This window comes from Micromesistius poutassou (assembly GCF_964030765.1).
Source record: "Micromesistius poutassou genome assembly, chromosome: 18".
NCBI lineage: Eukaryota > Metazoa > Chordata > Actinopteri > Gadiformes > Gadidae > Micromesistius > Micromesistius poutassou.
In genome coordinates, this window is record NC_140288.1 from 3303856 (window position 1) to 3325264 (window position 21409).

The following is a 21409-nucleotide window of genomic DNA, read 5'->3' on the forward strand; positions in this document are numbered from 1 at the left end:
CATTCATCAAATGTAGAAAAATAAGGTACCGGTATATGGCTTGTACATTGCAACATCACATCACATCAAAATAGGCAAGGACACATGAAAAAAGGCACAAACTAATCAATAAAGCAGAGATAAGAAACAATATATCTATGTCCTTTGTTCTTGATAATTATATACTTGTATACACTTGTGTACTTTTGCGTGGATTATATGTATCTTGGTCCTGAGCATGTTGCTGTTAAACTCCAATAAAAAAGACATGTCAAGATGGCTGTATCTATGTTTTCTCAAACCGTGTCCGAGCTTGTGAGCTTGTGTTTTTTGTTGTTCATCTGGGCACTATAAAAATAATGTATGGCATTGAATGTTTTCTGAATCATACCATTTTATGAAAACATTATTGGAGTCCAATGAGAAACCACACATTAAGCCTAGTTGAGTTGGAAGGGAACGGGTGTTCTTCCAAAATGTTACTAATTTGACCACAATTTATCTTCCAAAACATGGATATGGTGAACAGTTTATTATCATACGGTATAACTACTCTACTACAGTCAACCACTGGCATATACTGTATATGGCCTCAGATAGCAAAGTGAGCTGGGCAGAGCACATCCAGTAGCCCTATTGAACTAACAAGCTTAACCATAGGCCTAAAGACAATGACCTCTCCATAAGTCTGACATCAGGGAAGCAGAGATACGTTTAAAACCCATGCAATCCAGTGAAACCATCTACAACATCGCAATGCATCCCATGGACATCTATATATGGTCACTAAACCGGGTTTAGTGTATAAATGTGCTCCATTTTGGCTGCAAAAGTAAACATGGTGACAAAAAATAGCCTTCTGTTATAATCCTTAAAAAAAAGAAAGAGGGCCAGATGAATGAGACCCTTTCTCAGTTGGATAGACACAAGTGAAAACCATAACATTAATCATGGCCCCGTTCAATAGGTCTGGCAATGTGGACACAACTTGGTGAACAAAAAATATACATGGACCGAGCTGCTGCTGCGACGGACATATATAAAAACCTCATCTAATGTGAAAACAACAAACAGGAGGTGACATCGCCATACTTTTGACGCTCTGTGGAAACGGTCCATTGTCCCTAAAACATCCAAATGCAAGACAGCCACGACTTGAGCTATTGACAGGTGCAATGAAGTGTGGACATTTGGCAACAACAAACGGATCAGCCGTCTCCCTCACCGTTCGTTACTTTTACTGCAATTAGCAGACGCTTTTATCCAAAGCGACCGTCAATCATATTTTTCAATATTTCTCACCTTTGTTCATTAGCTGAGCAGACCTTGTTTGGTGTATGGGAATGTCAGGCTTTGCCACGCGCACTGCTGAAAAGTTACTTTTCCGACCAGTAGAAGCGGTTCGTTGGGCGCGAGGTGACCGGAGGCGCGGCGGCGGCGTCTCGCGCGCTCATTCTTTGAAAGATCCCAGCAGCTTCCGCTCGCTGTCGTTGGTTCCCTGGACCCCGGTGTCAAGATGAAGGACCCGGACCTCCAGGTTCCCCGCCAGAGTTCAGAGAACGACAGAATTTTCTATTTCGGATACAGAGCTTTGCCTGCTCTCAGTTACGTCAGTAACCATGGCGACTCATGCTGTGTGAAGTGAACCTGGCTGCCGGAGCGAACCTGCTGGCACATAGCAGGTTGGGCTCCGAGATAACCCCGCCCACGATGTCTTTCCATCCTCTCATTGGTTTAAATAATAAAAACAAACAACTTCATATGGTCATGTCCGATACTTGTTTATTCCATATTCCAAGTTTATTCCATTTTTACCTCAACAATCAAGTGTGTACATTTAAGTAATCTGGAGGTTTCGGTAGCCTACTTAATCACTGGGTCAAAGTATGTTGAAACACGCCCACAGTAAGTTAATTAAGCAGTTTTGTATCATGTATGTGACACGATTAGGCAGTTGCGTGTGCGTTTGGTGCTTCTGCGGAGATTAAACAAAAAGTTTAACCTTGTTTTTTAATGGCAATGTATGCATGTTCAAAGTATATAGCTACAGTAAGCGGTATAGTAAAGTAGCTTCACCTTTCTTCAAAAATAAACAGATTAACAAACATGCTACCTACACCTATATTTGTCACAAAGTAGGCCTAAAATAACTTCTGGGGAACGCTAGATGGCTCTCCTACTAGTCTCGCAGTGCCAGCTTTCCATTGCGACGAAGTGCCAACGAAAGGTGTCAACCAATAGAAGCAATGCAAAAGCCATGACGGCTTCGGGATTCCCTGATCGATCACTGCGATAGATTATGAGTTTTCGCGCATTTGATTTAATTTTCTCACCTGCTTGATGTGGATGTGCATGTGTACATTGTTGTTGCAATATTATATAGAAACTAACTGGGATAACTTATGTTGATATGAATACGGAACTTCCTTATGACAAAGAAAATAAATGACCAAACAAATATAACATGAAGAGGATGTTTTCAATTACTGGGACAAGAAAGTGCCTCACGTCAAAGGCAAATCCTGGATTGGTTGATTATTCATTGATAGTTATATTGATATTGGTTTATTTTACCAAGCACAATGTGTGCTCACTTAGCTTTATACAGCAGGAAGATTCTTTCCACAATGCAACCACGGTGTACATGTTCGTTCATACCTAAGGGACTTTTACTCAATGTCCTTGTGAACAAATATCTACGAAAGCATTGTGTTTATTCTGGCTCAAGTGCCTCTTATTGGGAGCTGTAAACATACTGTGGTTTCCACGGTATGTTTATGTCCCCCCCCCCAACCCTCCTCCTCCTCCTCCTCCTCCTCCTCCTCCTCCTCTCTTACATTTAAAACCACGAATTGGCATATTATTATGGCATTATCTTATTAACTTTGGCTGGAGTAAATAATCATAATGACATTTTAGTCCTTTAATTATGACAATTTTTGACAGCTAATATAGCTATATATATATATATATATATATATATATATATATATATATATATATATATATATATATATATATATATATATATATATATATATATGTTATAGAATTAAAGTGAGAATTCTGTTCAGATCTTTCTTTTTTTCCATATTTTTATGATTTCGCTTCAGACAATTTCCCCTTGTTCGGGCCAAGCTTTAGAAGTTCACCTCAAACAATAAGTCGTCAGCCTACTCCTTGTAACCTTTAAATCCCTGTGGAGGGAAACAACTTATCTAGAGAGAGAGAGGGAGAGAGAGAGAGAGAGAGACAGACAGACAGAGAGAGAGAGAGAGAGAGAGAGAGAGAGAGAGAGAGAGAGAGAGATGGCTACAGAGAAAGCGAAAGAGGGAGAGAGGGGGGAGAGACAGATAGAGAGATGGCTACAGATAAAGTGAAAGAGGGAGAGAGGGGGAGAGAGAGAGAGAGAGGCACAGAGAGATGGATAGAGGGGGGGAGAGCGGGAGAGATAGAAAGCGAGAGATAGTGAGATAGAAAGAGAGAGAGAGAGAGAGAGAGAGGGGGGGGGGCGACAGAGAGCGGGAAGTGGCAGTGTTCAACAGCAGAATCAGTCAGGCGCACTGGAACATCTGGAACGAGAACAGCTGGAGGACATCGTTCTCTGGATTAGTAGATGAGGAGAGGCACGGTGCATCCATCCATCCACGTGCATAAACACCGTACCATGTGTGTATCATGTGTGTATGTATTGATTACACACGGAAGAAGCAGGCTTTATCGTCACAATGGCATTCAAACTCTAAGGATATTATGGCACTATAATATAATTACTTTTAAAAAGCTGGACAGGGGGTTGCGTTGCCATCATTAAACCACGACCCTCAGTTATCAAACGATGTAAAAAAAAATGTGTCATCACTATCGACGGAAGAAAAAAAACGTTTAGGTCAAATTTGTCTTGTGGGCAATATTCATTCACAAGTGGTAGCATTGTTTGGCAGCTGCATTTTTGCTACATATATATATTACAAATCCCACCGAAACGAATTTGATAGTGTCCATGCCGATATAATACACTGCACAAACTACTTTTTGAAATTGTTTTAGTGCTCTCGAGATTAAGATTATCAACGTGAAACAAATGAATCTGATGAGGTTTTGCATGTTAATAGTTTTACCTTCAGTTGAATAAATAGAACATTAAAAAAATGTGTACGAAACGGCAGACATGCAATGCGTTATTATGCCGTACAACTATTTGTTTTTATTGAAATATGTCAAAATTCCTCTGTTTGTACCGGGATGCTTAAATATAGGCCTACGCCTTATGTGATTATATGCTTTCGCTTATTGTATGCTGTATGACCTCCATCTTGTCCACAGTTAAGAAGCACAGTCGTTTACCTTAAATAGCCTACCCCGAGATGGTACAATAGGGTGCTAGTAGGCCTACATGTTTTTATTCTAAAAGAGCGCTCTATAAACGAATCAATAGTCAGAAAGCGAATCGATTAACAACGCGAATGACAAGTTCTTGGGCCAACAACGATGATCTAGTGACACCTAGTGTTGACTACTTCTCGGAATGTGTATGTGACAGTAATGGTCCTTTCCAATTAGTCTTTTTTGGGCTATTCTAATTTAATTGATACATAATGCATAAACGCTTTTATAGGTGTATAAAATTATATAAAATTAAATTATTGAATCTTTATACTGTTATTGTAAGAACGTAAGATAAATATTGCAATATAAAGACAGAAAAAACTAAAGAAATATAATATAAGCTTGTATAGATTAAAAAGAAGAATATGTGTCGTATGCATGACATTTTTTTTTAAATCAATCTGTAGGCGGCGTTACGAGTCCAGCAAAACGCTTGTTGATCAATTATGTGATCATATCAACCCGGCGCACACCCAAAATCCGAGAGCATATCTCGGCGTCTTTGATTGGTCAGTTGGAATGCCGAAGAATGTACCGAGCCACGTGGTTGGCTAGTGATGTCATCAATCATACTGCACTGTAAACGCTTGGCTGGGCGAGTGAAAGGAAGTGAACTGTCACAGCGTTTCGGGGCAAGCTTTGGAGTTGACCAAATACAAACAGTCTGAATCTACGCGAAGGAGAGTGTGTGCATTGTGTAGTTTTTACACCCCCACCGATCTGGCACTGGCGAGGATTACAGCGCGTAGGTTGCTGCAACAAACCACCGTGTCTCGTTGGCAGGATTCGCTGTGTCTGGAGCCACCATCACCACACGGCAGCAGAGAAACACACACTTTATTGTTCAGGGCTAGCTAGCTAGCTTTGAAAAGCCGCTTGTTTGCGTGTCTTCGGAGCGGGACCTGAGGCTCAATGGCTACGAATTCAGATCCGATATATGGCGTTTCGGAAGACGAGGTAAGGCGACGTCAAAGCACGGGTTTTTGTTGAGCCGAGGTGTGGAGAGATGATACGAGGTTCCTCTTCTTGCACTTCATGGGTTTTTTTTTTTTATCACAGCCAGTCTGCCCACCTACAGCTAGCTTTACTAGCCCGGGATAGTCCCCCAGATCACCGTAAGACACTCCAGTAAGAAGACATGGAGAGTTGTCATTGCCTGATCAACGTTACTCTTCCATTCCCATCGATCATTCAATAATTGGTCTCCTCCCCGTGCCTTCAAATAAGGAGATTAAACGAGCGGTGCTCGGTCGACCGTGCTTAATTTGTAGTGTTGCAGCCACGGACGTGTTAAAAACATTGTCCTACTTGGGCACAAGTTGGACCAACACATCATATGTACAGAAATGGGTTTTAGTGTCACCAGCTGGGGAATGTTTCACTGAAGTTATGGTGCACCCCGCCCCTTGTTCGTGTTCAGGGCATGTCATCGTACGACGGGGTCCATGAAATTGAGGAGTAGGAGGTGGTCCAAGTTTGATCAGATGATCTTGCCATTACCTCGTACGACTTGACACGGAACGCTTAACTACTTCACTATGATGACCGTGTTTACTTCTTGTTATAACGTAAGGAGTAAGGAGGATGAAGTACCATTAAATATATATATATGGTCAATTTTTGGCCAATGTAGTTATATCCTTGTAATTCTGATGCATCATAGTAACATGTTTGCTAAACGGTGGTGCTTTCAATAGAAGCAGACTAAATCCACTTCTTTGAGAATAACCCAATATATCAACAGGCAGACATGAAAAGGCAGCCCATAATGCAGTTAAAGTTAAAGACAGTTGATGGTGGAATTAAATCGATCGTACCCATCAAATAGGAATGGAATGGATATCTTCTTTACCCATAGCTTTGTACTATTATATACAAGTGGTTTTATGAATACTGTTTTATGCAGGGATATGCCATATCCACATTGCTAATACTGATGCAGATAGATCTACCATATTGATGAAAAATAAATACTTTTACTGAACAACACAAGGGCTTTTAAACAGGCTGCAGCTGTTTTCTTTTGTCAAACCAAAGCTTTGACAATCACACAGACACAGTTCCATGTTTTTATTCAAGGCAAGACAACTGACTCACTGGTATAGCATAGTACGGATCAGGATTAAATGTGAAAATGGACACTTGGTATTTGGCTTATCTGACAAAGAAACACCTCACCCAGGTGAGATTGTGTGACAGAATGAAACCGATGTTTCCATTCGGTGGGTGACTGGAGTCCATAATAACAACAACCTAACCCTTACATCATTGCTCATCTGGCATAAATTGTGAAACCTACCTTTTAGAAATTAAAAGGCGTGTTGAGAAACTGACATAAAAAGCAGACTAATGAATTGGTATAATATAATGTCATTCATAAAGTTAAAATGTATCCAAATCAGTCGTAGAGCCAAAGTGAATAAAGTCATGCTTACTTATTAAAGAAGGACTTGGCCATCAGAGTACATCTTGGACCTCCATATTGAGATGACTCAAGATAATTGTAGTACTGTTTTATCCTGAATCAACGTAAGTTTAAATATAACAATTTATCCCCATAATGCCAAATTATTTAATGATTAATTACCAAAAAATTGCCCTAAAAAAACATAACCAACATATTATGTAATTGCATACCAATGCTTCTATGCTTTGGGATCAACACCACAAATGGAAGCGAACCAGGTATAGATTATCCTAAGAAGAAGTGCTGGTCCAGAGTGATTCATGACGCCTTTCTTCTGCTTCGCAGCATGAAACCAGGGTGCTGCGGGTTAAAGTCATTGCAGGGATCGACCTGGCTAAGAAGGACATCATCGGAGCAAGGTGAGCCTCAGCCGATTTGTAATCTCTCATCCTACGAACCGGCACAACATACAAACAGCAGATCAAGGCCAGAAGACACAGTGCAGGGCATTGCGGCATTTGTCCCTTGATCGGAGCAAACAAATTTGGTTTGGTTTTGAAAATAAGTCGCAGGGATACCCCTTTGGCTATCGCTGACGCCCAATTTGTATTGTATGATATGATTGTTCTCAACCTAATTTCTAGTTCGCTTTTGATTATATAATGGTCTGCTAAATGTAATGTAAGATTCCCACTGGACAGGTTAATAACGTCCTGCTTATATGTGAACAATGAGTGTTGGCTAATTGGATGTTTGATTCACACATGGCATGAACACAGCAGTAATCTAACTTCCATACCAGCCTATGTTCCTTTCTGAAACAATGAGTTTATGGCACCGAGAGTGAGCAATATATCTGCCATTGGCTAGACAGACAATACTTGAGGGCATAACAAACCATAACAAGCTGCTTTTAGTATGCCGCCTGTGTGCCTTTTTAAAGGGCTATCACTTTAATTCTTTGTAGTCCTATCTTGGATTTGAAAGCTTAAAACAGGGTAATTTAGTAATGCTGTCCTTACTTCACCAGGGGCTGGTAGTTACACAGTTCAAACACAACGTAAACATTTCATAATAATATATTTTTTAGTAGGGATCCACTGATACCGATACCAGTACTCTGCATCGGTCAGATACTGTGCCCATGTGCACATACTAGTAAAACTACTCCGATACAACCACAACCGATTCCGCTTATGGCCACAGTATGTAAAAACTTGTTGGGAGGGCGTACCAGTTTCTTTAACAATCCAGACACGCAGTAAAATCTGTTAAAACCTTCATTCTATATTCACCACGCAATACAATTAATGTCCATGGAACTGGTCATTATTTGTTCTCCAAAGCTTAGTTACCACAGCGACTGCTTCCCGCTGGAGGACCCTGAGAACAGCCTAGCTGTCCTTTTCTCTGCCCGAGCAAATACGTTCAGAGTGTATCACAGGCGATGCTATTACATGTGATTATATATTGGGGTAAATCGGTGATGGGTGTGTATTATCCATACGGTATATGGTATTTATCTGTTACTCCTTTCCTTAGTGCGCAATCTGAGTGTTGGCCTGACCCGTTCCAGTAAACTGAAAGCCCACTGATTCATTCTCCTTTGTTGAAGTGATGTTTCATTTGTTCCACCTTCCTTAACGTCTAAACATATTGATGCAGTCAGGAAACCGTGTGGCTCCACCCTGAACTAATCCAAACTAAACTCTGTAGTGCTCTGTGTTTATAGGCCTTTGTGCCTTTTTTTTTTTTAAAGGCAAACAACCACAAAATAAAAACAACTTGCATAACGCAGCGCTTATATCGTGCAAACCCTTATATAAGCGGCAGACATTGCTTATCAAAATAAACGTTTAGGGAACAAACAACTCATGCCAGCAACAGCATCATGTTGTATATTAAATTTTTTTTACTGTCAGAGGCACATTGCTTATCAAAATAAATGTCACATTTATATAGGGAACAAACAATTCATGTCAGCAACAGAATCATGTTGCATATTACATGTTTTGCTGTCAGAAAGAGAGGCACATTGCTAGATCTGTAATGGTACAAGTAATCATATCAGTACTTGCGACCAGCAAGTTCTCGAATGTAAGTACTTGTACTTGGTCTGAATATATCGCTGCATCCCTTTTTTTTTTTTTAGTGTAGCGATGTTTCTTTGGAGGTATTTCATTTGTGTGCCCGACTCATGTCTTTCCTTTCACGATAACCTACCTTTGTGACCTTGTGTGGCTAGAATAATGAGGGCAATCATGAGTAACTTAGTACATGGGTCCACTCGACTGCATTAATTATTGCGTTTTAGTAAACCTACCAATTTGTTATCAAAGGGACCACTAGGTTACGTTTTATCTCAACGTATTCTTTTGGATGATTACAAACAATCGAGGCACAACAAATATGTAGGCCTATTTTAACACCAGCATCGACGGCTTATGTCTTTGTTGACGCTGCAGATATTTGACACCGGTTTGCCTTTGACAATTTCCATGTTGACAAATAAACCTTCACATGGTTTCGCATAGTGGAGTTTCCTTTGCTAGTAAAAGGATAATACGATAATACAGAGTTTGTAAAACGCTGATATTTGGTCGGTCTTCATGTCGAAGTGCAACTCTAATGTTACGATGACCTAACATTTGAAAAATACTGAAAATGTTGGACTATGTAGGGAGAAATTCAAAAGGAAGTAAAAAAAAAAAAAAAGTCTGTCACAATGTTCCATTGTTACCTTAAAACCATACCAAGGTAGCAGGTTTATATCGACACAATGTGTTTTGTTTGCCCTTTGCCTATCGGAATTTATTTAATAATCTATTGTACTGCTAAAATATCCCCTTCCACAACAATTGTGCCATTGTGGCAAGGCTTAATGATTAAGGAATGTGTAATGAGTATCCAATTCTATGCAATTATTTTCCATAATCAAGCCTATGCAAATGTTTTCAGTCAACAAAAAATTCCTGCTCGTTCTGCTTGCTCTGTTGCCCATTTGGGATGACTTTGAAATGGTTTACGGATTTTCCATAACACAGCTGTAGCCCTTTCTATACATAGATATACATTCACAGGCATTCTAATTGGCTTCACTTTAATTGCTTTCTCATCACTTCACATCCAATAGGCTGAATATTAAAGTTAAAGGCAGGCATTAACATCATTCTGAATATGGTTTTAAAATGCATCTCTGCTTTAATCATTCCTAAATCCCTTTCCTAAATGTCCTTTTAATTTCCAAGTGTCCTTCCTGCCTAAACGGGTTGCTCCGGAACTGCAGAGGCGAGGCTATCGATAAGATTCCAACTTCATTCTCTAATTGCTTCCTTCCCCCCCCAATATACTCTGTTTGCTAGATAAGCTTTTTGATAGGCTCTGTATACAGTACTGTGTACCGCAGGAAAGCCAAGGTATCTAACTCCAGGGGAGGGGAGGAAAACAAGATATGTATTATTTATTAAGGTTGGATTTGGGTGCCCCAACGCCATCAAAACAGACTATTGGAGCTTCTCTTGGGCCACTGTGGGCCATTTGCTGAGATCCTTTTGGCGTCTCGCGCCGAGGGCCGGCGGTCAGTCTTACGGGAATCAGCCTACCTGACAGATTGAGTCACTGTGTGAATGCAACCCACTGCTGATGTAAATGTGCTGGCATACCGAGGTCCCTAGCAACGTGCCAGCTCCTGTTCAGCAGGAAGCAAATGTAATGCAGCTTATTGGAGAAACGTCAAATTTGCCCTCAGCGTGAAGCCAGCTACAATGGCGTGCGCTGATTCTGCCGGCTGTCACTTTGTGAGATGCAATAACTTTTAGCGACGCTAATTCTATGGATACTGATCCAGTCGGCGCTCCAAGGTCTTCTTTAGTGATTTCTTTTGTATTTTATTGTTGTCATGGAAAGTTGTCATGGAAATTATCTTCTATTGTCTCTCGAAACAATTTCATGTTACAGCAGATCATTGTAGTTTATTTCAGCTGAATAATAGAGCACAAAACACTCTTCAGAGAGTGGTCTTTTATGAAGACTACATTTACCTTCAAGCTGACTGAGATAATTATACTATGTCATACTGTGTCTGGGACAATGGCAAATCATAGAATACCTGCCACGGTTACATTTGGACCTAATTTACATTTAACAACTCTTACATGACAGTTCATTTAAAAAATATTAAAAATCCCTGAATACTACAAAGTCAGTAAGTGTTGGGCTTGATTAGAATTGTGGAATGAATCTGCCATAGACTGATCATTTACCCTGAAGCTATTATTTAAATCGATTGCATGCTTTTTTGATTCCGATTGGAAATGGGTAATGGAGCCAGGCTCTGATTCCTTGGCATCACCTCGGGGAGAAATACAATAACAGTTTTTGCCCTGTGCATTGGGCATTCACTTTGTGCTCTTTAAAGTCTGCTGGGTTCTTGTCAGAAATCTCTGATGCAATTTAACAAAGCAGCTGAAAGATAAGTGCTGCTGAGATTGAATAATTTTTAATCCTTCACCCAATTGCTCTTCTTAAGACATGGACAGATGTGTTTCCAAGAGAAGCAGGCTTTGGATTGAAAAGAAGAATGCAGCAGCTGAAATTGATTGTGGACTGGACTACTTTGGTTATGAAACCAACCCATATTATCCTGGTGATTCATCTTTATTTCCCCTCGACGTTCTTAATCAATTGTTGAAAGCCTGGATTTGGAGGCTGTAATCGCGTGTCAGTTACCTCCTAGTTGACCTTCTGAGATCGCGAGTTGCCGTGGATACGGTGCCCGCACACTAAGGACCTACCAGGATCGCTCGGACCCCATCATCCAATAACAAGACTAGGGTGGATATCTACCTACTCAGCACCCTCCTGAAAGGCAGCTTCCCAGCCTTTTCAATAACACTGCTTACTACTGCTTGCTCGCCTCACCTCAAAACCGTTAGCGCTGGCTATTTTTAGCCGAGGAGTTCTGACAGTTATAGCCTTATCTCACAATAACCTCATGTAAGCATTTTCTAGCTGTGGGGTCGGTCAGCGACTCAGATTTCACACCTGGGAATCGTCAGGATGATGAGCAGCCAGGGCCTGGATCTTCCGGATGTTCCGGACCTGGTTCCCTGTGGTTGATGTCATCGCCGTACACATCCTGTCCCTCAGGATTTAAATTAAAATACTGTAAATTATGTTTTGATTGGGCAGAATTGGCCCAGGTGTGTTTTTCGTCCTTTGTGATATTCATGTCTTTAAAATCGGAACTAACTAACTTAACACCAACTCTCATGGTGTGAAATATAGTTGAAGTAGTCCTATATACTATGTGTATTACACTGAATACATTTAGGCCCATTTTTCGTTTTGCCTCGTGTTATTTAAGCTTTTAAATATCCTGCTTTTTTTTCTTTTGTTCCCTCAGCGATCCATACGTCAAACTCTCCCTCTACGTGGCGGATGAGAACCAGGAGCTCGCCTTAGTTCAGACAAAAACAATTAAAAAGGTGAGTCCAAAGGCAACAAAAACAGCTTATTTTGTCTCTTATTTCTTCTCCCCAACCCTGCTACCAGCCCTTCCTGTGAAAATGTGTTTTCCTTTCCCTTCCCGCACGAGGATCAGTCTGGAATTGTTAAGTTTTCTTTTTGATGGCACATCAGAGGTAGAATTAGGTCAGTTATTCTGCCCAGACCAAATTCCTCCCTGCATCAGATATCAAGCCAGCGCTCATTGCTGTGATAGTCCGTGCTGGAGAGGAAACCTTTCTGTGTTTCTATTGTGCTTGTGCTTGTGCATGTGCCATGGGCGATGAAGCAGACTGGACGTGTCCATAGACCGCCTCATCCGCGTAGGGTTCAGCACACCATCTTTTTCCCTCTAGAGGAGGGGGGGAAAACAGAAAAAGAGGCGTGTCTCTTTTTTGACCCAGTGAGAGAAAAAACATGGAAACAGACTCACAGCAGGGGGAGCTGTTAACATGTTAATTCACATCCACGAATAACTCTTCACACCGGCCCATACGTGATGGAATTGCCTAGCATATATAAACACGATATGGACACAATGAAACATCCTACCAACGTTATAAACATCAACTCCACCATTGTGTGTGTGTGTGTGTGTATACACATGAGAACGGGGTAAACACATTTGAGCGTACATACTTTTGGTAAGCGGTGGTTATGTAGGCTAATACCTGTTTGTCCTTCCCCAAGTTCACATCACTGCGGCCATGCGCGCGCCCGGGCCTCTTATCTCATTGTTATTGTCCTCCATGTTTATCTCCCGCCCTCTCTCTTTTTTTTCTTTTTTTATTATTATTACTGGGCGGTTCCGGCCGTGGTTTATCTCCCCGCTGCGAGGCAACCCTAGCGTCCACGGAGACATATGCTGGCGTTGGCCACGCCGTGGCTTGTGTGTACGATGTTGTGTGTGTGTGTATATAAATAGCTGACAATGCAGTGTTATGTAGAGCAGAAGATAAAGCACACGGGCTCAACTGTATGGGCTTTGTCTGCCGGTCTTTTTTTAAAAGTGGGCCACCACCACCACCGGCAGCCTTTCTTGGCAGTTGAAACTGAGATTCTGCTGGCCAGTGGGCGAATCACTGAAAGAGATGTTCATTGCTATATCTGGAGAGGGGTCACATGTCAGCATCCTATCACTGGATAAAACACTACAATCCTCTCTGTACCTTTTCAGCCGTATTAAGTAATACTGAACCTATCACATTTTTATTTTATTTTTTTTTGCTAAATAATACATGTTAAGCCTAGCCTTTTTGATACATTTGTCTCGAGGCATCGGGTTCAATAGCACTATTGATCCCCCTTGGAAGCTATTTCAACCGAGATGTGAGTCGTAGGTGTAAGATCAGCCCCACTTGTGAGATTAGAGTTTCGTTGGCGATGTGGTGTTTGTCTCATTTCAATAACCATAGGAATTTTAATGGGGAATGTCACCTAGGTCTCAGACTTATAAAAAAGGTAAAATTAGTGCAGCGAGCGAGGTGCAGAGGTGGGGACCTGACGGATTTACGAGAGAGACATCCCCTGAATCCAGCCATCCGATCCGTCTGTCCCGAAGCCTGTAATTCCAGTGGTATGGCTGACATGGGAAATTTGAACCCAGCCAGAAACGTGAAACAAAGCCAGAAACCACCGCGACGTTTTACCCCCAAACAGCGTGATTGACAAGCACACAACACAACCCGCTCATTTGCAGCAACTCATGAAAAAAAAAAAAAACACCATGACACAACGCGGTGTCATTTATGCTGCGGTAGAGCAGAGCAGATAGCGAATAATGAGTGACAGGGGGGGTGCAAACTTTTTCCTAGTTCGGCAAATGAGAGTTAAAGACACCAGTGACCCATGCGAGTATTGGGGCATTTTAGCCCTGCCAAACACAGCCGGGGTATTCATCACCAGTGCACAAAACAACCCATTTAGAATTTGTGTGCAGGCGAAAAACGCGATTTTTTGCACAGGGACACCGGGCCAACTGCCATTTTGTTAGCCCCGTTGTGGCGGACTAGCGGGTACACGCTAACACTGGGCAGGGATACTACAGCGAGAGTCAGAGGCCAACGAGGTGGACCAGCCAAAGCTGCAGCAAAGACGTACCCTAGACATCTCAAATAAACTTGCTGAGTCGTTTTATTGATCTTCTCAACATCATGGAGAAGGGGTTTTTCTTTTGTGTGTGTGTGTGTGTATATATGGTGTTGATTAGTGTTTAGGAATCATGATTTAATTTCTAAGCAAACCTTTTGTATGTCTAGTCTGTTTGACTCGTGTGACTAACGCCTGCTATAACACATTCATTTCACACCGTGTAGAAAGTTAGAAACTCGCAAGGTTCAACTAATTGTTCGAGTGGTGCTCTCGCTCTCTCTCTCACTCTCACTCTCTCACTCTCTCTCTCTCTCTCTCTCTCAACAAGGACAAAGGTTAATGGGTATTCATTCTGTATGTACCAGCGATGACCCGCTCAGTATGTGGTGGTTAACTATAAATCCAACCATCCTCTGTGTCTGCTCTTTCCTTCCAGACCCTGAATCCCAAATGGAACGAGGAGTTCTACTTTCGAGTGAGTTTGTTTTAGTTAGTCTGAAATCATTCAGTTACACCAGTTTTTTTTATTTTTTATTATTATCAATAAAAAAACTCATTCACAGGCTTATTTAGTTTTAAACTGTTCACCCAACACATGTAAATGATTGCCCTGGACAAATGATTGATTATTGTATTGTCTAGTCAAAGTATTTTGCATCGTCTTTCAGATTTTAACCTACAGACAGAAGCAAAAGCAGTTCCCCATTTTGTGAGGGGAATGTTTTTCAAGGCATTCTAATTAACACCGGATGACTCTCCTAACATCACCACTCTTGTCATTTCCTCGCGAACGCAGGTGTGTCCCCTGAATCACAGACTGCTCTTTGAGGTGTTTGATGAAAATAGACTGGTAAGATCACACTGTTTTCTCCTCACTTTTCTTTTCTTTTTTTTTTCTTTCTTGCTGAGAGGCACCTCAAAGGCATCTTTTAATAAGCATGTTACACTTTTCTTCATTCGAGCTGGATTATGTACACGTACGCACAACCGTAACATACTTGTGATGAACCAACGTCCGATCTCCCTGGCGTGGATCCACTCTGTAGGGTGTACTAGCACAACTACAGGTGTGTCCATCGCGGCCTGCTGCTGAATGGGAAAGGATGTCCACTCCGTTTAAGGTCAAAGCAAGATGCTGTGGTTGTAACAAAACAATGGTACCTTCCTTGACTAATGGTTTGTAGTTTCAACAGAGAGGGGCAGTAATGTGGTTACCCACTTCGCCAGACGAACTCCGTTCCCCCCAGGCAAAGTAACATTTTTCCTGGAGTCGGTTATGGATAATGGCTAAGGGCTGTGACAACACAAAATTGTATTTGTGTTTTTTTTTTCTTCATCTGATGTCTTTTTAATACCAACTGGGGTCTGAATATCCAGTTTAATGCCACGGCGAATGACTGCACTGGACAGGCCAGTCTGAGACAGGGTGTTCCTGGCCACAGTCTGGTACACATTCTGTTCGATGCACACACACACATGCACACACACATATGCACACAAACACACACACACACACACACACACACACACACACACACACACACACACACACACACACACACACACACACACACACACACACACACACACACACACACACACAGGTTCCCGATGTACTGTTGCTGTGGGTTCGACGGATCAGCACACACACACACACACACACACACACACACACACACACACACACACACACACACACACACACACACACACACACACAGAACACAGAGATTGTATTGCCTCCCTCCGCCGGTGTAAAGCGACACAACCAGATTCCCTCGCACATTTGCACCTCCCGCTTCCCGTAAGGGATTTGGTGACGGGTGATTTATGCGCCATCGAGATGGCAGCGCGCGGAGAGGGCTGATTAGTGTTCGGCGCTGTCGCGAAATGTTTTGCTTTGGATCATTATTATAAAAAAATTTTTTTCACAAATGTGGTGGGAGGCGTCTTGGCAACGAGCCCCGGCTTGCCTTCGCAGTATAGACGTCAACGACAAAGCACAGCCCGGTCGTCTCCTTATATGTCTGAGACGGAGGTGGTGGTGGTGGTGGAGGAGGAGGAGGTGGTGATGTGTGTTTCGTTGCATGCCAAGGCACCTCCTCCTCCCTTACCCCCACCTCCCCACCTCCACCGCTTTTCCACTGTTTCCTTTCGGTGGTCCTCTGGTGCTGCAGCAGTATATTGTGGTCTATTTGACAGGAGGAGATGTTTGGGGAGCAAGGTGGTCCGTCTCTGTGCGGTGTGGTTCTGCCCAGCGACGCAGGCTGGTCGCATGGCTGGTCGTTTTTAAGTGGAGCGGGCCCGACTAACAACAATAATAACTGTGTCAGAGACCAGTTTGTGCCCTGGGAGTGGACAAAGAGTCCCCTTCGTATACCACGATGAGCACATTTGGAATTAGTGTGTACCGGTGGCAGTGGAACATACTTTGACATTTCATTCCTACACAGAACATTTCTCTTCAAAACGAACCGTGACACTACACTTGGATATTCAGGGAATTCTCCCCAAAGTAGACCTGTCGCCTGGCTTTGGTAGCAATAGATAATCGTAGCGTCTGTCCACTCACTGGCGCACGGAGACGCCGACTCTCAGGACTCCGCAGTAAAGTCAGAACAAGACGGCAACTATTCCAACTGCATGCCTCTCAAAGGCCACATTATCATGTACGCTCTGTTCCATCGCTGTATGAAGACAAATCACATCAGCCCCCCCCCCCCCTCCCTCCACAGCGATGTTGCCCGGGGGCCAGTCCCGTTGTACGCAGGATAGTTCACTCCTCTGTGGCCTCCATTCACCCACTGTGTGGTTTTTTGTGGTTTGATTGACTGTACGTCACTGTGTTGACTGAATTGTGAGACACACTTAGAAGTTTGTCTCATGAAAGCGACACTCATTTTCTGCCGTTTTAAAGATTTTTCTTCAATGTCATATTTCTTTCTGGGTAAAAGAATCTGGCCGCAGCCGGATCACAGTAATGTCACACAGCGGCATTCTTCGTAACCTGGTCCTGCATTGCAATGACTTGAGTTATCTCCCTCGAAGCGTGTCTTTAAGGGGTAATGACCAGGTATCGTGGTCTACCCGGAACATCTGCTTCTCGTCCCCCCCCCCCCCCCCCCCCCCGGCTCCTAGCCTACAGCTTACAGACGGAGGTGTACGCGTGGGCGGCGGTGTCGTTCATGTTCCAAGGTTAATTTGCACATAACCTGAAGTCGATCTCTCTTCTTAGTATTGATTTTTTTTAAGACGTGTAGTGAGAGCGATCGGCAGTAATGAAATAGTCTCTGCCTCCGAGTTGGTCTTGTGAAAGAAGGGGTAGTGGGCAAAACGGGTGGGGGTGGGGGCGGGGGGGCGGGCGGGCGGGGGGGGGGGGGGAACAGTTGGCAGCATACGTTTGTAACTGGAGGCAGGGCGGCCATTGGTAGTCACGTGACTGACAAGCAGCCTACTGTCACCTCGGAAACCAGGAGTGCCAGCCACTCTTAACCAATCATCCCTGGAATGCTGGCTGTCACTGGGCTGAGGCTATTTCTGCTGCCGGTCGCTATTGCTCACTAGTGCATGGGGCTTGGCTTACAGGGATCCCACTATTTTGTTTCTACCTCTCCCTCCACCTCACCCCGTTCCCCCCCCCCCGTTCCCCCCCTCCCCCTCCCCCCACTACTAAAGTTGTGTACCAATAAGTGGTCCTTGTTTTTGTTTTTTTCTTCTCAGTGCGCCTTTTCCGCTTAAACTTTTTATTTGTGTGGGGGCCGAGCGTGCTGCTGGTCCACATTTCATACCGTTTACTGTCAGAGGGAAGGTTCCTGAAAGACTCTTAAGAGGAGGGGACAGAGGAAGAGTGAGCTAGAGAGAGAGAGAGAGAGAGAGGGGAAGGGAGGTGGGGTGAGAGTGAGAAGGAGAGGAGTAAAAGGGGATCAGCCAGCCCCGCTGGCCGTAGAAGTGGGAGAAGTGAGCGACACGCCGAGACAGAAGCCAGAGGAGCGGCAAGCAGCCAGCCAGGCAGAGCTCTCTCTCTCTCTCTCCGGCCCCAGGACAAAATGGCCCACCGCCTGCGCCTTTTTTTCGGCTCGGGCCGCAGCAACACGGCTCCGGAGCTGGAGGCGGTCGAAGGAGACTCCAGCGAGAGGAGGAGGCAGCGGCAGCAGCAGCAGCAGCAGCAGCAGCAGCGGCAGCAGCAGCGGCAACAACAGGAGGACGGCGACAACCATGCCATGACGTTCTGCATGCGCACACCGCCGATGTCCGGCGGCTCTCCACTGGATCCTCCGCCACCGCCCTTCTCCAGCCCGTCCGGCGGTGGCGGTGGCGGCGCCTCGTCCCCGTGGGGGGGGTCGGAGCCGGCGCTGAAGCGGAGCACGTCCATGTTCATCCCCCAGCTGGCCCCCACGGCCGAGCCGCGCGCCACCAAGAGCTCCACCATGCAGATCTCCCTCCAGCGCTCCGGCGGCCGGCCCGGCTGGAGGGAGTTCAACGGCTGCGTGGACGCCACCGCCGCCGCCGCCGACGACCCGCCGCCGCGCTACACCCCTCCGGGGCCCGCTCCCGCCTACACGGAGCCAGGCGAGCCGAGCGACTATCCGTGTCCGCCGCCGCCCCCGTACTCCGGCCCGGACGACGCACCGGGGAGTCATCCCGCGGAGCCCGGAGACCGGCCCCGACGCAGGGTCTTCAGCATCGGGTCCAACGGCCACGGCGGTCCGAACCCGGGTCAAGCCGGCGGGATCAGCATCGGCGGGATCCGCATCCAGAGGAACTCCCCCGACGGAGCGGAGGTCCAGCATCTCCGGATCCTGCCGTACGGCGGCGGGGGGTCCGGGGGGGGGGCGCTGGGCTGGTACGTCCAGCAGCAGGGCGCCGATCGGCCCGGGACGGGCAACGGCGGAACGCAGAGACTCGTGTTTCAACTGCAGCAGAACCAGAGCCCGGATCAGAACCAGGCCCCGGGACAACAACAGGCCCCTTCGTCCCAGGACGAGCGCACTAATCTGGGATTCGCCGGCGCCGGGGACGGCCGGGGGTTGTGTTACCCCAGGATTAGACTGGAGAGGACGGCCTCGAAGCAGAGAGCGCCCGGGGTGGATGGCCTTCAGCCGGGTCCTGGGGGTCAGGCTAATGAGGAGAGCGGTGGCCAGCCGGAGACGACGACGCAGCAGCAGCAGCAGCAGCAGCAGCAGCGGATCGAAACGGAAGACCAAGCTAAAGGTTGCACTTTCAAAATCCGAAGGGAAACTCCGAGGAGGCAGCCTCATTTCAGGATATGCTTCAGCCCGAACGGTAGCCGAGGTCAGAACGTGAACATTGACTCTGACTTCACGTACAATAGCCCAAAGGTAAACCCGTGTGCATGGGGGAAAGAAATACAAAATCTTGGTGATTCGTAAAAATGTGCTGTTTCCATGGCTGTCGATTTGCAGTGAGGTGGTGCATATGAGGTCAAGCCCATCCAAATTAGTTCGGGAACAACTGTAAACATCCTGTTTTGCAAGTTCATGTAGTGCAGTGCAGAGTTTCCCTCAAATATGATATCATTTTTTACTTTTCCATGACTCGGAAGGGGGTCTGTTGTTGTTGTTGTTGTTGTTGTAGTAACAGTAGTAGTAGTCGTAGCAGCAGCAGTAGTAATAATAGTAGTAGTAGAAGAAGCATTTTACTTGCAGCGAAGGCTGTGAGTATTTCCAGCCATACGACCCCCGGAGCAGGCTGATATGCAGCGTCTGATTGTTAAGAGGGAGGGTGACTTCTGGGAAGAGCAGCACAGAGCTGCGTAGCCGGGGCTAAACCACACGGCCCGGGGTTCGCTTTCACCCGCAGGCATTTGAAGTTTTGCACACATCAGCTAATATACTTTTAATGAAAGGAGCAGACGGGGGGGGGGGGGGTGGGGAGAGGGAGAGAACAGAGGGAAACACTGCGTAACCTTTTGACACACTTCACACTACATCTCCTTCTGATTCGCGTAGAACTGAATTAGCCGCGCGGTGAGCGCGACCGCGTCTTTTGATAAATGCAGTCAGGCTGGGGGCTGACGCTCGTCTCTGCCACGGGGGGGGGGCTGCTTCTCAGGAAGTGGTTCTCGCGTTTCAAACGGCAGGCGGACGGGTGCTTTTATTTTTTTCTTCTGCGTCTTGACTCCGGGCTGATACGGGTTCCTCTCGCCCCACAGCTGCTCCTCCAGTCATTAGGAGGGCGTCAGGGCCATCGAGAAGTCTAACAACATATCGGTGTCGGCATTGCCCGAAGGTCTGCAGTCTCGCGACGTTAGCGGTGATCTTTGCCTTTTTTTTTTAAACGATCCTCGGCCTGTTTACTATTTCACACCTTCGCCGCCGTAAACTGTTGAGTGATTCATGCATTTCTTTTTCCCCCCACTCGTCGGTGACCACACTTCATTGTTTGGTAACTGCAGGCGGCCGTACTCGACAGCCAGAGGGATTCTCAGGTCATAGGCGGCAGTAAACGACATTAGGGCCTGTAGCGATGCGTCTGCTGTGGTTGTTTGGAAAAGGGATTTGACGGCGAGTTTCTTTCTTCGAGCGAGTCCCGTCGCTGGCTCGGCGGGCCGTGATGGACAATTGAAAAGTGCTATAGTTATTATATAATTCTTGCATTTATTTTATCCTGGCTTCGCCGTTTAGGACAGAAAGACAAATATTTTTCCACCCTGCTATTGGTTTATGCATGGTTTCTTCGAGTGTCTTGTTTTGGTTTCTTGGAAGAGCCCCGTTCATGTGCCAGAGTGACAGCACTTTTGGGTTTTGGTTTCCACAGCTTGGCAGTCGTGCTCGGGGGCAGTGGTCATGGCCGCTGTATATCTATTACAGCGCCTTCACCTTCAACAACAATGCGCCCGCTATGGTGAATCGCTCGTGTCCTTTTCGGTCTTCCTCACACATTTCGCAACACATTGTGTTGCATTTCCCCCTCCTCCCCCCCCCGCCTCCTAGCATACCAGAGTCCCATGCCAGCGAGGGGAATCCTCATATAGACCCTACCGACACCCCCCCCCCCCCCCCCCCCCCCCCCATGACA

At 45.3% G+C, this 21409-nt stretch overlaps 1 protein-coding gene across 9 annotated transcripts in view; it reads left to right on the forward strand.

Annotated features, from left to right (window-relative positions):
* The first annotated feature begins 4983 nt into the window (after positions 1 to 4983).
* nedd4l (NEDD4 like E3 ubiquitin protein ligase) overlaps positions 4984 to 21409 on the forward strand; it is a 47800-nt gene continuing 31374 nt past the window's right edge. For 5 of the 9 annotated variants that reach the window (XM_084482810.1, XM_084482809.1, XM_084482813.1 and 2 more), the window contains exon 1: positions 18278 to 19710. In XM_084482810.1, coding sequence (XP_084338936.1) covers positions 18418 to 19710 — 1293 coding nt within the window. In that variant the 5' untranslated portion in view covers positions 18278 to 18417. Of the gene's footprint in view, positions 5326 to 7120; positions 7195 to 12179; positions 12262 to 14807; positions 14847 to 15167; positions 15222 to 18277; positions 19711 to 21409 lie in introns of those variants that run through there. The other 4 variants (XM_084482815.1, XM_084482814.1, XM_084482817.1 and 1 more) reach the window with 1 other exon arrangement.